Raw genomic sequence first — 13,456 nt, forward strand, 5'->3', positions numbered from 1 at the left:
TACTCACCTGCTCACTTTGGTTTCTCCTCCCTTTGTTTACCTTTTCCATCCCCTCCCACTTCCCACCTACCCACATCTGACTCCACCTTTCACCTACCAGCCTCTGTTCCACCTGTCCCTCATATATACTGGCAATCATTCCTCTTCCTTCACAGTCTTGATGCAAAGTTTTGACCCAAAATGTCAACATACACCTTTTGCCTCCACAGATGCTGCTTGACCTGCTGAGTTCTTCCAGCATTCTGTTCTCTGTTACTCGTTGGGCCTGCTTGCTAACTTTTGATGCACTAGTGCACCCAGATCCTTCTGAATTTCACTCATTTCGCAGTCTCTCTCTATTTAGATAATAATTCCCCTTTTTATTCCTCTCATTGAAGTGCATTACCATATACTTCCCCACATTGAACTGCATTCAGCAGGTTAATCTATCAGTGAATCACAAATGTCTTTATCACGACATACCCTTCCACCAATCTTCATCTCATTGGCAAACTTGGAAACCTTACATTTTGTTCTCTACTCCAGGTCATAATGTAAATCATAAAAAATTGAGAGCCAAGACTGATCCCTGGGGTACTCCACTAGTTTCATTCCTCTAGTCTGGAAATGACCCATTTATTCCAACTCTAGATAAAAGAATTGGAACCCTCCTCTGCAAATTATTCAGCTTATGGAAGGGTCTGATAGAATAGATACGGACAATATGTTTCAACTTGTGAAGAAGAACAAGTCAAGGAGGATAAAATACAATTTCTATTTAACTCCAAACAACCCTGAAGAACCCCATACTTATCTGCAAGAGCTGTATTGTGACTTGTGATTACTCAGTGAAGCCCTGCTTCAGTGCCCTGCCCTGTTCACTCAGTGAACACTGAGTAATCACTGAAGCCCATACAGGTCCCAGTCTCAGAAGTAAGTTCTCATATTGTTTCTTTGAAGTCCAGTTTAGTTGTGCTGCATGGAGCTGGTTACAACCATTCTGTTTGGTAAGAAGGCAAATATATTGAACTGTCATAATATTTAACCTTTGACTTTCAGATCTCCTTGAAAAATCAAGAGTGATCTTTCAGCAGCCTGGTGAAAGGAGTTATCACATTTATTACCAGATCTTCTCTGGCAAAAAACCAGAGCTGTTTGGTGAGTGGAAATGGAAATAACTTGGCATCATTCCCAAATGATGAAATGCTCTCCATTCTAATAACTTGTAAGCATTCCCAACCTCAAAGGGTTCATACAGTGTTGAGGCACTTAGGTGAGGAAAGGCCAAATTTTAAACCCTGGATTGATTATCAAGGTGGCCACTTTTCTGCAGAAATAGTTCAAATAGCCACAGCAGCCTATGTTATCCAAGGTCAATGTCAACCAATGTTTTCCTTTTCAAGATCCAGTGGCCATTTTTTGCTAAATGGATATCAAGGATCTGGATTAGGTTGGGTTAAATATCACTGTCCTGCCTCATACTGGGGAATGGTGATTTGAATATATAGAATAGAATATAGAACATTACAGCACTGGACAGGCCATTCTGCCCACTATATTGTCTCGATTTGGGTGAGGATGTCATTTAAACACTGCACTGCAAGAATCTGGGTCTGATTTGGCTGAATTGGGGAACTGAGCCATCCCAAGCCAAATCCCATTATTTAAACTTACAATTAAACATTTAACTTTTCACAAGTTCTTGTCTAGGAGTGCACTGAAAATGGTTGAACAATGGTAACAGCACATCAGAAACAATGGGATCAACAGTGTGGTCTAAACCAATTGCTTGATGGGATTAGGAAATAAACAGTGTAAAGGCTGGGAAGGAAAATGAATTGGAGTCACTTAAGTACAGAAAGGAAAGTAAAGGGAAAATAAACTGAATTGAGAGAGAGGAAAAATAAGGACAGAGAGAACAAGATCAGACATTTTAAAATCTCCTGAAACAAGTAACCTGCTGAAGGAATGGGGCTTCCCATTGGGCTGGAGAGCCATTGATGGTTGTCATTTTGTGAAGTATTCACCAGATTTGTTTCTCTGCAGAATTTAATCGACAATTAATATTTTGTAAAATTGAAGGTGGTTAAAGGTGTGAAGTTAACACTGGAGCAGTACAAATCATCATGAATATTGTGGCTATTCAGACATTTAGTGAACTCTGGCTGTTAAGTGAAGAAAATTGGAGAAAATTTAATTTTTACAAATAGAACAATGTGAAAGAGGGTGGATTTCAACATCAACATTACTTCCTGGCAATAGACAGAACACTCTTCCTACCATCTCCAACATATCATTGCTTGCAGTTTTAATCAAGCTCTTCTACGTGGAAATGCAGACTTAAAGACTCTGAGAATATTATATAGTCAGAATCTGTTGTAAACCAAAAAAAAAAACAAATGTTAGAAATCTGAAACACAAGCAGAAAATGCAGGTAAAACTCAGCATTTGTGGAAAGAGTTAGCATTTCAAAACTAAACATTAGCTTTGTTTCTCTTTCCGCAGGTACCCTCAACCTGCTGAGTGCTCCCATCATTTTCTGTTTTTATTTCAGTATTTATTGTAGATTTATTTGTTGTTTCATGGGCTTTGTCTTTGTGGACCCATTTCTGGGCACCTCCCTTTGCTCAAAAGAGATTGTACCAAGTGTCATTGTTAATGGCCCATCCTGCCAGCAAAGAAATTCACTCTAGGGTTTTATGCATATTTCTGTATTTGAAAGAAAATTATAAAAAAAATACATGGCAAATGAGGTTGGCGCACAGAAGGACTGTGCCCACCCATCAAAGCCTTTGAGGTGAACACACCTGGATTTGTCATTGAAACTCTGTGTATATTCTGGTTCAAAATCATTCAGATGGGAGATCAACATGATCCTACAACTCTAGCAGAGTACAACCATTGGCATCTCTCATCCCTTACTGCAGGATTGTTGCCCTATCCGTGATCAGGAAACTACCAGTGAAGCATTTTCCCGTTCTTCACCTCATGCCACCAACAGGGAACCATGTAAAGGAGAGGCTGCCACATTGCATTGGATCTTGAATAGTTTCACCTTGGGTTTGCCAACACTCTTTACCCACTATCCTTTAGGCAATTAGACTTTCTGTAAGAAGTTTGCTCCACTGCATTTTTCCAGTAAATTTCATCCTTCCCCAATTTATCAACACTCCCATAATAGTCTTGCTCTCTAGAATAAGTCAGAACTCCACTGGAGGTTTGTGGATTATTATGGTCTGTACTAGATCTAAGGCGCAGGTAAGTAAGATACATAGAACTTAATTTCATCAGGATCTAAACATCTGTTCTTCATATCACCAAAACAGAGGGAAAGGAAAGTCTATGTTTCAAATGACGACAGTGCTTAGCCCTGAAAATACTATTTTTGGGTATTAGAATTTCCTCACTGATGATGTTTCTCTTTTCCAGATATGTTACTGGTGAGCAACAATCCCTTTGATTATCACTTCTGTTCTCAAGGGGTTGTTTTAGTGGACAACCTGGATGATGGGGAAGAACTCATGGCAACTGATGTAAGTATTTCATATGATGTTAATCAGTAATTGGGGAAAGGAAAAACAGCAACACATAAGAGGCTGGTACACAAGATAGAAGTTCACAATAATGGGGGGGATGTGCGTTAGCATGGATTGAAAAGAGGTTATCACATGGAGCACAGAGAGTTGGAATAAATGTGTGCTTTTAAGTCAGGAAGAATGTAAGGATTAGTTCTTGGGCCTCAATTATTATTATCAGAGTGTAAGATATCCATGTTTGCTGATGACACAACAATAAGTGGGAGGACATGATGCAGTGAGGACATTGGACTTTGCAACAGGATACAGATACGTTGAGTGAGTAAGGAAAAACTGTGGCCAATGGAGTTTAATGTAGGAATATGCCAGGTCATCCACTTTGGCAGGAGGAATCAAAAGGCAGGCTGTTATTTAAGTGGAGAGGGATTGCAAATGAGTGGAGTGCAGAGGAATCTAGGTGTTCTTGCCCATGAAGCACAAAAAGTTAGCAGGCAGATACAGCAAGTAGTTAGGACAGCAAATGGATTATTGTTTTTTTATTGTAAGGAGTCTGGAGTTTAGAATAGAGAAGTATTGTACAATTGTACAGGGTGTTGTTGAGGCTAAACCTGTAGTATTTTGTACAATTTGGATCTCCTTAGAAAAATATGTAGTAGCCATGGGGGGAATCCAGAAGAGATTTATGTTTAATTACTATGATGAGAGAATTGTCCTATAACAGAGAGCTAAAAAAAGTTATATCTGTATTTGAAATTTAGAAGAATGAGGTGTGATCTTATTGAAACATATAAGATCTTAAAGGGGCATTACAGGGTAGATATTGAGATGCTTCCACTGTTGAGAGAGTTTTGAACAAGGGAACATCATTGAGGTTGTTTAGGAGAGGTGAGGTGTGATGCATAGGAATTTCTTCACGCAGAAGATGGTAAACCTCTGGAATTCTCCACATTGGAGTGTTGTGGATACTGGATCACTGGAGATATTTAAAGATAAATTTTTGAAAGATCAGGGAATTGAGGGCAATGTGGAACTGGCACAGAAGAGGAGTTGAGGTCTGGAGCAGATCAGCCATGATTATATTGTACAGCAGGACAGGCTTGAGGGGCCACATGGCCTATTTCTGCTCCTATTTTCTTGTATTCATGTGTTGCAATTTTTAGCCATAATTACCACCTGTCACAATAAATGCTTCCTTAACCACTCTGACTTCTTCCATCTCCAATCTCCCATTTCCCTCAAAAGCCTATGATTGTGCAGCCTCTCTCAAACCTTCCTCAGAATCCCATGTTAGAATCTCTCCAGTCAGGCTTCTCCTCCAGCCTCAATATTGAAGCTCTTTGTTATCAAAATCACAGCAAGGCTGCAGGAGATGCCCATTAGGCATGGCTACACTAACAGAGAAAGAAAAACTGAGCCAAAATGATGACAGACAAGAAATGACCTGTTCTAATAAAGGGAGACAGGAAGACTGAGTTACTTCAATTTGGGGAATTCAGTATGGAGTCTGGATGACTTCTGCATGCTTTCATTGGGCCGTGTTGTAAGAGTGTTGGAGGCAACAGACAGATGAGTGGGATAAGGAGTGAGAGTGGCAGGCAACCAGAAGCTGAGGTCACTCCTATGGACTGAATGTAGGTGCTCCGCAAAGCAATCACGCATTTTGCATTTTGTTTCTCCATCGGAGAGATCACTGAATGCAGTACATTAGATTGGAAGAAGTGCAAATAAATCACAGCTTTACCTGGAAAGACTGTCCCTTACTGGTGGGAAGGGAAGAGATTAAAGTACAGGTGTTGCATCTCCTGTGGTTGCATGGGAAAGCCTCTTAAGATGGGGAACGATTGGGGACTGAAGAGTGGACCAGGGAGTTGAGAAGGAAGGAATCCCATTGAAGTGGTTAAAAGTGAGGGGAGGGTAATATATGTCTGGCAGTGGAATCTTGTTTAAGCTGGCAGAAGTTGCGAAGGATGGTCTGTTGAATGAGGAAGCTGGTGGGGTAGAATGTGTGAGGATGAGGGGAACATTGTTCCTACTCTGGGAGGAGAGGAAGTGAGAGCAGAGGTGTGGAAAATAGATGAGATGTGGTCAAGGGCTGTGGAGGGGTGGCCACAGTTCAGGAAGAAGGAAGATATTTCAGAGGCACCTGTGTGGAATGTTTCATCAGTGGAGAAAATGCGATGGAGATTCTTCTGTCATCTGCAAGTTTACTAATCAGATGTCTGACCTTCATATCCAAACAGTAAGAATCCCACCATTGATCCCTGTGATACTCTACTTGGTCACAGGCTTCCAATCCTAAAAACGGCTTCCACAATCACTCTCTGCCTCCTATTAACAAGCCAATTTTGGATCCAATTTACCAACTTGCTTTGGATCCCTTGGGCTCTAACTTCTTCATTTGGGTCCTTGTCAAAGGCCTTAGAGGCTAAGTGGCTCTAGTTCCCTGTTTTTACCCCATCTTTTTTTAACCACTCTGTAACATTTGCTATCTTTCAAACTGTGAGAACTTTTCTAGAATCTATGGAATTTTGGAAGATGACAACCAGCATTCACTACTTCCATTGCCACTTCTGACAAAGTTTTGGGATACTGGTCATAGTGGGGGTTTATTGATTTTCAGTCCCATTAGTTTCTCCAGTAGGAGACCCCCACATTAGGAGGTGGGGCAGTTGCATTCCTAGAAAACGGTCTGTATCACTGTTTTCCATAACACAAAGCCACGTCATCTGCGTGTGCATCAAGAAATGCATGTGAAAAGAATACATTCTGTGTTTATTTATTTACTTTCACATAAATTCTGTAAGAATGAGTTTTTATTCCGTATCCCAGATTTTTTGGTAGTGATTTGTGAATTCCACAAGGGCAAATATCCACTACCCGAACTTGCGTAAGGTGGGGGTTGCCTATACCTACTTTTATTAATACTAATTAATAAACACAGTCTCATCCACAACAGACCTGTTGTTCTCCACTGTTTCCAGGAGTCTTTCTATGTCTTCTGTGAAGACGTATACTAGATATTTGATTAATTACTCTGCCATTTCCTAACTCTCCAACATAATTTCTCCTGTTTCAGTCCATAAGAGGCCCACGTTAACTTTTGCTAACAATGCAAAGCAACATCTGCCCCATGAAATCAAAGTTTGTAAATTCCTGGAGAATCTTCCATATTAAGATTCCTGTATTTTCCTGGAGCTGTGTTTCCAGCAGTGGGAAGGCAGGACAAGGTGATGGAATTACTCATCTCCAGTACACATGAAATATTAATGATTGATCCTTACTGACTCAATAAACAAATGTGATCCTCCTGACCTCTTTGGCCTTGTGTTTAATTCCAAGTTAGTACTGAATTAACTGGTGCCTTGAACAACAAGATTGGTTATTTGATGTTAACTATTGTATCATTCATTTCATGTTAAATGAGGAATATCAGGTGCTATAAGAAATGTGCTTTTGTTATCAGACAAAATATTAAATGAAAATATTTAGGCGGTGGTTGAAGCAGTAAAGGCGGTAGTATTTTCTCAGTTTAGTTTCTGCGTTTGCTCTGTTACTTGGTTCTTCTCACCGGGGCAAAGTTTATAATAATCCACATTAATCAACAGTGTTATGGGAAGAGAGTGGGATGAGAGGGACAATTGGATTTCAATTTCAAAGAGCAGACATAGAACTATATATTTAGTCCCAGCTACCAACCTAACTTAAACCCTTCCCAACAGTTCCAGCAAATCAGAAAGAGATGATGTTGGCCCTGCCTCCGTTGAGGTGCAATCTATCTGGGCTATGTAGGTCCTACCTTGCCAGACTGGCAACAATGCACCAAGAATCTACACCTCTCCTTCCAACCAATTGCCTTCTTATTGCTATATATGCTGATGCATAGTATGAAGAGTCATTCAGTCTTATTTCTTATCTCATTCCTAACTCCTTAAAAGCTTCCTGCAGACCTTCATCCTTTTTCTACCAATTTTGTTCATATTGATTGTGGACCATAATCTGGTTGATCTGTCTCCTGTTCCAAAATTCCAAAAAAGGGAGGCAACATAACATTCTGGAATTATATCTGTGACTAGAAATGGTTGTCTGCTCCCCAAACTATGGTATGTCCAAGAACTATTACTCCCTTGAATACTCTCCTTCCTCCCTGTACAACCTATGTTGTTAAAGTTATGGCTGTGGCCACACTCCCCAGAGGAGCCCTCTACTCTGACAAAATACTCTCGAGGATCTGCTGAACCACCTTCCTGCTCCATTTTGTCTGTCTGGCAGTCATGCGGTCCATCTGTCTCCAAGGTCATGTGATGTGAGGCAACCATTTCCTGAAATGTTTAATGGCTGAAATACTCAGCTTGGTGGGTGCACTTCAGTGATATCACCTGGTCCTGGACCTGGACCTGGTCCTGGAATTCCTTCAGTGATGATACTTCCTGCACCTGTGGTTGTTGAGGAATGTGGAAATTAAGTACCAGAACAACATTTCCCCAACTCACTGCACCGAATTCATTTACTCACAATCGTCCAGTTTTACTGAAGCAATACTCCGCAGAAGTGGTCTCCATGCTCCTTACTGCCTATATTAGTAAAATCCTTCTAAAGTTATTCTAGCTGAAATTCCTGAGAACTGAGTCAGTCTCTGCTGATAGTAATTATCTGGCATCCAGGTCTCCCTAACCACCTAATTGTGCAACTGCCACCAGTAAGCAACGTATTTACCTCTAATTCATAGTTTCTTTCACATGCTTAATCAATGTCAAAATTAACTTATGTGTTAAATGCTAGTTGGAAAACCTAACTATAGAAAGAGATCAACCGCTAAAACTCTTTAAAATCCAGAGTGTCATACTATGTGGAGCTTAAAACTTGGGTGCTGGTCAAGCTGCTCTGTCCTCATGAAACTGTACTTAGCTAGGCAAGTGGAAGGCATCCTGTCATACTCCTGACTCATATTTGTGAAGTCAGTATGTGAGTCCTTTGACACAGGATACCCAGCCTCTGGCCTCTCTTGTAGCCATAATATTTATGTGGCTGGTTTGGTTGGGTTTCTGGTCAATGGTGATGGTAGGGAACTGAGTGATAGTTATGCCATTGAATATCCCAAGTAAATGGTAAGACTCACCCTTGTTGAAGATGTTCACCGCCTGTCACAAATCTTACTTACCACCTACCACCCTGTGCTGAACGTTGTGCAGATCTTGCTGCATGCAGACATGAAATGCTTCATTTCATGAGTTGCAATTGGAATTGGTCATTGTCCAATCATAAGTAAAAATTGCCATTCTGACTTTTGAATGGAAGAAGGTCATCACTGGAGGAGTTGAAGATGGTTGGGTGTAGGATACTGTCTCAGGATGCAACCCTAAAGCTGGTAGTAGCAATTCTGCAACATCTAGAGGTAGTCAAATCATGGTCCGGAGAACAATAGTGCATTGTCAGAGACTGACATGGAAATAAATATAACCAGGGAGAATTATTTATATCTGATTTTTGTTTAAATAGCATGCCATGGACATATTGGGCTTCAGCGCAGATGAGAAGTATGGCTGCTACAAGATAGTGGGAGCGATCATGCACTTTGGAAATATGAAGTTCAAACAGAAACAACGAGAGGAGCAGGCTGAACCAGATGGAACTGAAAGTAAGGCCAATGGCTTCTCTCATAGATACAGAGTAAAGTTCTATCTCTGCCGGAACCTGGCACAGACTCATGCCCTGCTTGCTGGTGCTCCAGCGGCAATGAATTGTTCTTTGCTTGGTGTGGGGAAGTTGACTGTGAGTTATGCAGGCCGGGATCAGTGGTGCAGTTCAGGGGTGTATCCTGAGTGCATGCCATTTGCTAGGACTGGTAGCATCTTTTCCATTTTTATGACGGACCACCCAGACGCTACAGCCTCCCTCATCACCTCCTGTTAGAGGTGCCAGAAGCTGCTGTCTACCCAGCCGTCCCTAACCCAATGTACTCACTGTGCTGGCCAGGATACAGGCCTGCACTAACCAACACCCGCCCCACAGGCAGTCTCTCCACATTAGGTTGTGGGTGATACGTTACTGCAGGAATGCCATTAGGGAAGGCAAGGGTTCACACCTAGTTCCTGACACTAAGTTTGCTGGCACAGCAAATGCCAGTCTTCCAGCACAGCAGCATTGTCAGTAGAGTATCATTCCATATATAATGACTCCTTTTAGCTCTGATTTTATTAACTCCCTTGTTCCTGAGTCCCTAACCCTAAGTGCTAAGCAAGATACCATTGTACATTGGAGTCCCAGGATGGAGAATGTTGGGCAGAGCAGTCTCATGCAACGTATTTTTTAAGATGGTTCATGGAATCGTAGGCTGACCGTCATTTCTAGGGCCTGGATGAGTCTGTGTGCCATATGTTCATAGAATGTGGGAGGCTGTTGTGCTTCTTCAAGTACCTGAAGGGGCTGTTTCTCAGGTTTTTATTGCACTTCAGCCACACGCTCCTGATTTTTGCCCACCTGGTGAGGGGGTGGTGGGAGGCGAGGTTGTCAGTGGCCACCTCATTGGTTTGCTCCTGGGACTGGTCATTCACAGATAAAGGGAGCAGGTTATTGAGTGAGTCCATCTATGCTGACTACCCCTCTTCTGATGTTATATTTATGCCTGGGTACTCCTGGGCAGGAAGCACACCACGTCTGCCAGCTTGCTTTAGGCCTTCTGAGACGTGAACACTGAAGATTGCTTCCTGAACACAGAGGAAAACATTTTAATTCGAGAATTTTGATGTGATACTTTATTAAGTTATTTTAAAAGAAAAAGGGTTAGATACAGAAAAATGCTTCCTTTACATTGCCTGTCACGCACTCCAAGGGGTTGGTCTATTTTACTGCCTGCTTTTTAACTTCACAGCAGAGTTTAGCCAAGCACTAGGGTTAGGTGCAGTGTTGCTGAGACAGATTATTAAATGTTTATTGGCCACAGCTGAGTCAGAAAGTCATAGAGTCATACAGCATAGAAATAACCTCTTTAGTCCACAATGTACATGTCAACCATTAATTATTCATCTACACCAATCCCATTTACCAGCACTTGCTTTGTAGCCTTCTATACCTTGGCAATTCAAATCTTCGTCTTAATACTCTTAAATGCTTAAATGTTATGAGAGTATTTGCTTCCACCAACCACTCAGGGAGTGCATTCCAGATTCCAACCAGTCATAGCCTGCTTGGAATACAGCACAGAAATGGGCCCTTTGGGCCCACTTTGTCCATGCCAACTGTGATGCCTATCTATGCTAATCCCATTTGCCTGCGTTAGGCCAAATCCCTCTATGTCATTCTTATCCTAGTTCCTATCCAACTGCCTTGTAATTGTATCTGCCTTCACTGCCTCCTCTGGCAGCTCGTTCCAGAAGTTCACCACCCTCTGTGTGAAAAACTTACCCCTCAGATCTCCTTTACAATTTTCCCCTCTCAACTTAAAGCTGTGCCTACTTCTAGACTACCCTGGAAAAAAGATTATGACTATCTGCCCTATCTATGTCCCTCATAATTTTGTAAACCTCTCACCCCTCAGCCTGCTACGTTCCAGTGAGAATAAACCCAGCTACCCAATTGCTCCATATAACTACAGCCCTCCATTCCAGGCAACATCCTGGTGAATCTCTTCTACACTCTTTCTGTTGCTACTACATCCTTCCTGTATGGCAACCACAACTATACACAATACTGCAAGTGTGGTCCAACCAATATTTTGTATGGCTGCAACATGTCATCCCAACCCTTATATTCAATGCCTTGGGCTATGACTGCAAGCATACCCAGTACCTTTTTCATTAGAGATATAAGAGACTGCAATTGCTGGGAGCTGGAGCAAAAAATAAACAACCTGTCCTGATGCAGGATCTTGACCTGAAACATTGACCATCCCTTTGCCTTCACAGATGCTGCTTGACCCGCTGAGTTCCTGCAGCAGCTTGTTTTATTGCTATATTTTTCACTACTCTATCCAACTGTGTTGCCACTTTCAGAGACCTATGGACTTGCACTCCAAGGTCTTTCTGTATATCATCGCTCCTATTGTCCTTGCCATTTACCTCATACTTATCTGGATTAAATTCCATCTGCCACCAGTCTGCCCAACTTTCCATGTCAAAGTAGGGAGAACAAAGCTATGAAGAAGCCATACGGCATGCTTGCCTTCATCAGTCATGACACTGAGTACAAGAGTTGGGATGTCAAGTTACAGTTGTACAAAATGTTGGTTAGACCACAGTTGCAGTATTGTGTGCAGTTCTGGTTGCCACGCTGTCGAAAGGATGTGATTAAGCTAGAGAGAATGCATGAAGGTTCACAGGGATGTTGCCTGGAATGGGGGGCTTGAGTTATAAGGAGAGAGTGGATGGGCTGGGGCTGTTTCCCCTGAGCAAAGGAGTCTGAGGGGTGACCTTATAGAGGCTTATAAAATCATGGAAAAAATGTGGTAGATAGCCACAGTCTTTTTCCCAGGGTAAAGGAGCAGAAGACTAGAGGGCGTAGGTTTCAGGTAAGAGGGGGAAGATTTAAAGGGGACCTGAGCGGCAAATTTTTCACACAAGGGTGTGGTGAATATATGGAATGAGCTGCCATGGTTTAAAGTGTTAGAGGCAGGTATAATTACAACATTAAAAGACATTTGGATAGGTTCATAGACAGGAAGGGTTTAGAGGAATATGGGCCAAATACAGGCAATTGGGACTAGCTCAGGAGGGCACCTTGGTTGGCATGGAGGAGTTGGGTCAAAAGTTTAACTCTATGACTAGATAGGGTAGATTTGAGAAACTTAGCAGAGGAGTCTATGATGAGAGGGCATACATTTAAGGTAAGCCAATAGGAGATTTAGAGCATATCTGGGGAAGAAGTTTTATCCAGAGAATGGTTGAACTCTGGAATGAGCTGCCTTGGAAGGTGGTGGAGTCAGGCGCTCTCACAACATTTAAGTAATCTTTAAATGCCTATGACTTTCTGTCATTCTGTAGTCCTGAGTAATTTCATCATTCATTCTTGGAGCCTAGTCAATCTCTTGTCTGTGGTCAGTGATTCTTTTGGCCTGGGGAAGCCAGCTTTGAACTCGTTTTGTTCTTGGTGGACTGATTATTCTCAAGGTAACTTGGTCCTTCATATTGTAGATGCAGACAAAGCTGCATACCTGATGGGGATCAGTTCTGCCGACCTCCTGAAAGGTCTCGTCCACCCACGGGTCAAAGTAGGAAATGAATACGTGACAAAGGGACAGACTGTTGCTCAGGTACTACAGCATGATGCATTTGGTTCAAAATTACTGGTGTGGATCCTTGTGTTGGTGAGTGGGCATGAGAATATGTGGTGTGAACTAGTGGAGGTGTAAATTGAGTGTGAATCTGAACAATTCTTTCACATCAATTTCCCTATCATGTGCACCCAGTATTTTCTTAACAACTGATTTAAGGTCAATCTGATCCAATGGTGCTCCATGTCTTCGACTCAACAAATTTTATTGATCAACCAAAAACTATGAGAAAATCTCACAGTCAGGAACCGAAGTTTGTTTGGCCAAGCACTTAGAGTACGGGTGTTTAGATCAGGGCATTCCAAAGCCTGGACTTCTTGCTTCCTGTGTGCATTTTCAGTGCTGACCACACCCGCTACATGATTATTGCAGCCTGAAGTCGCTGATCCTATTTCTTCATCTGGAATGTTGCAGACCAGGCTCGAATATCAGTTCTAACAATTTGTACCAATTGAGTACTCTTTCTGGAGCCCTAATGCTGCTTAGGCACTTCAGGGCATCTCACTGTCCTCTGCTTCTGATTCCACAGATGACTGGGCACCTGGCAGTGGGCTTGGGGTATCTGGTAGTGTGCTTGGGTTGTTGGGGTTCGGCACACTACAGGAGGGCAAGGAACTGATTCCCCTTCACACAATAATGAAAAATATTTGAGAGCTCTTGGTCAAGGCTCATCAGG

General features: G+C 42.1%; 1 protein-coding gene across 1 annotated transcript in view; it reads left to right on the plus strand.

Moving 5' to 3' along the window:
• Window positions 1-13,456, plus strand: part of LOC127578827 (myosin-7-like) — a 118,153-nt gene that overhangs the window by 19,261 nt on the left and 85,436 nt on the right. Inside the window, exons 10-13 of the mRNA XM_052031317.1 lie at window positions 1,039-1,137; window positions 3,409-3,512; window positions 9,012-9,150; window positions 12,641-12,759. Coding sequence (XP_051887277.1) covers window positions 1,039-1,137; window positions 3,409-3,512; window positions 9,012-9,150; window positions 12,641-12,759 — 461 coding nt within the window. The remainder of the gene's footprint in view (window positions 1-1,038; window positions 1,138-3,408; window positions 3,513-9,011; window positions 9,151-12,640; window positions 12,760-13,456) is intronic.

This window comes from Pristis pectinata, chromosome 16 (assembly GCF_009764475.1).
Source record: "Pristis pectinata isolate sPriPec2 chromosome 16, sPriPec2.1.pri, whole genome shotgun sequence".
NCBI classification, from domain to species: Eukaryota; Metazoa; Chordata; class Chondrichthyes; order Rhinopristiformes; family Pristidae; genus Pristis; species Pristis pectinata.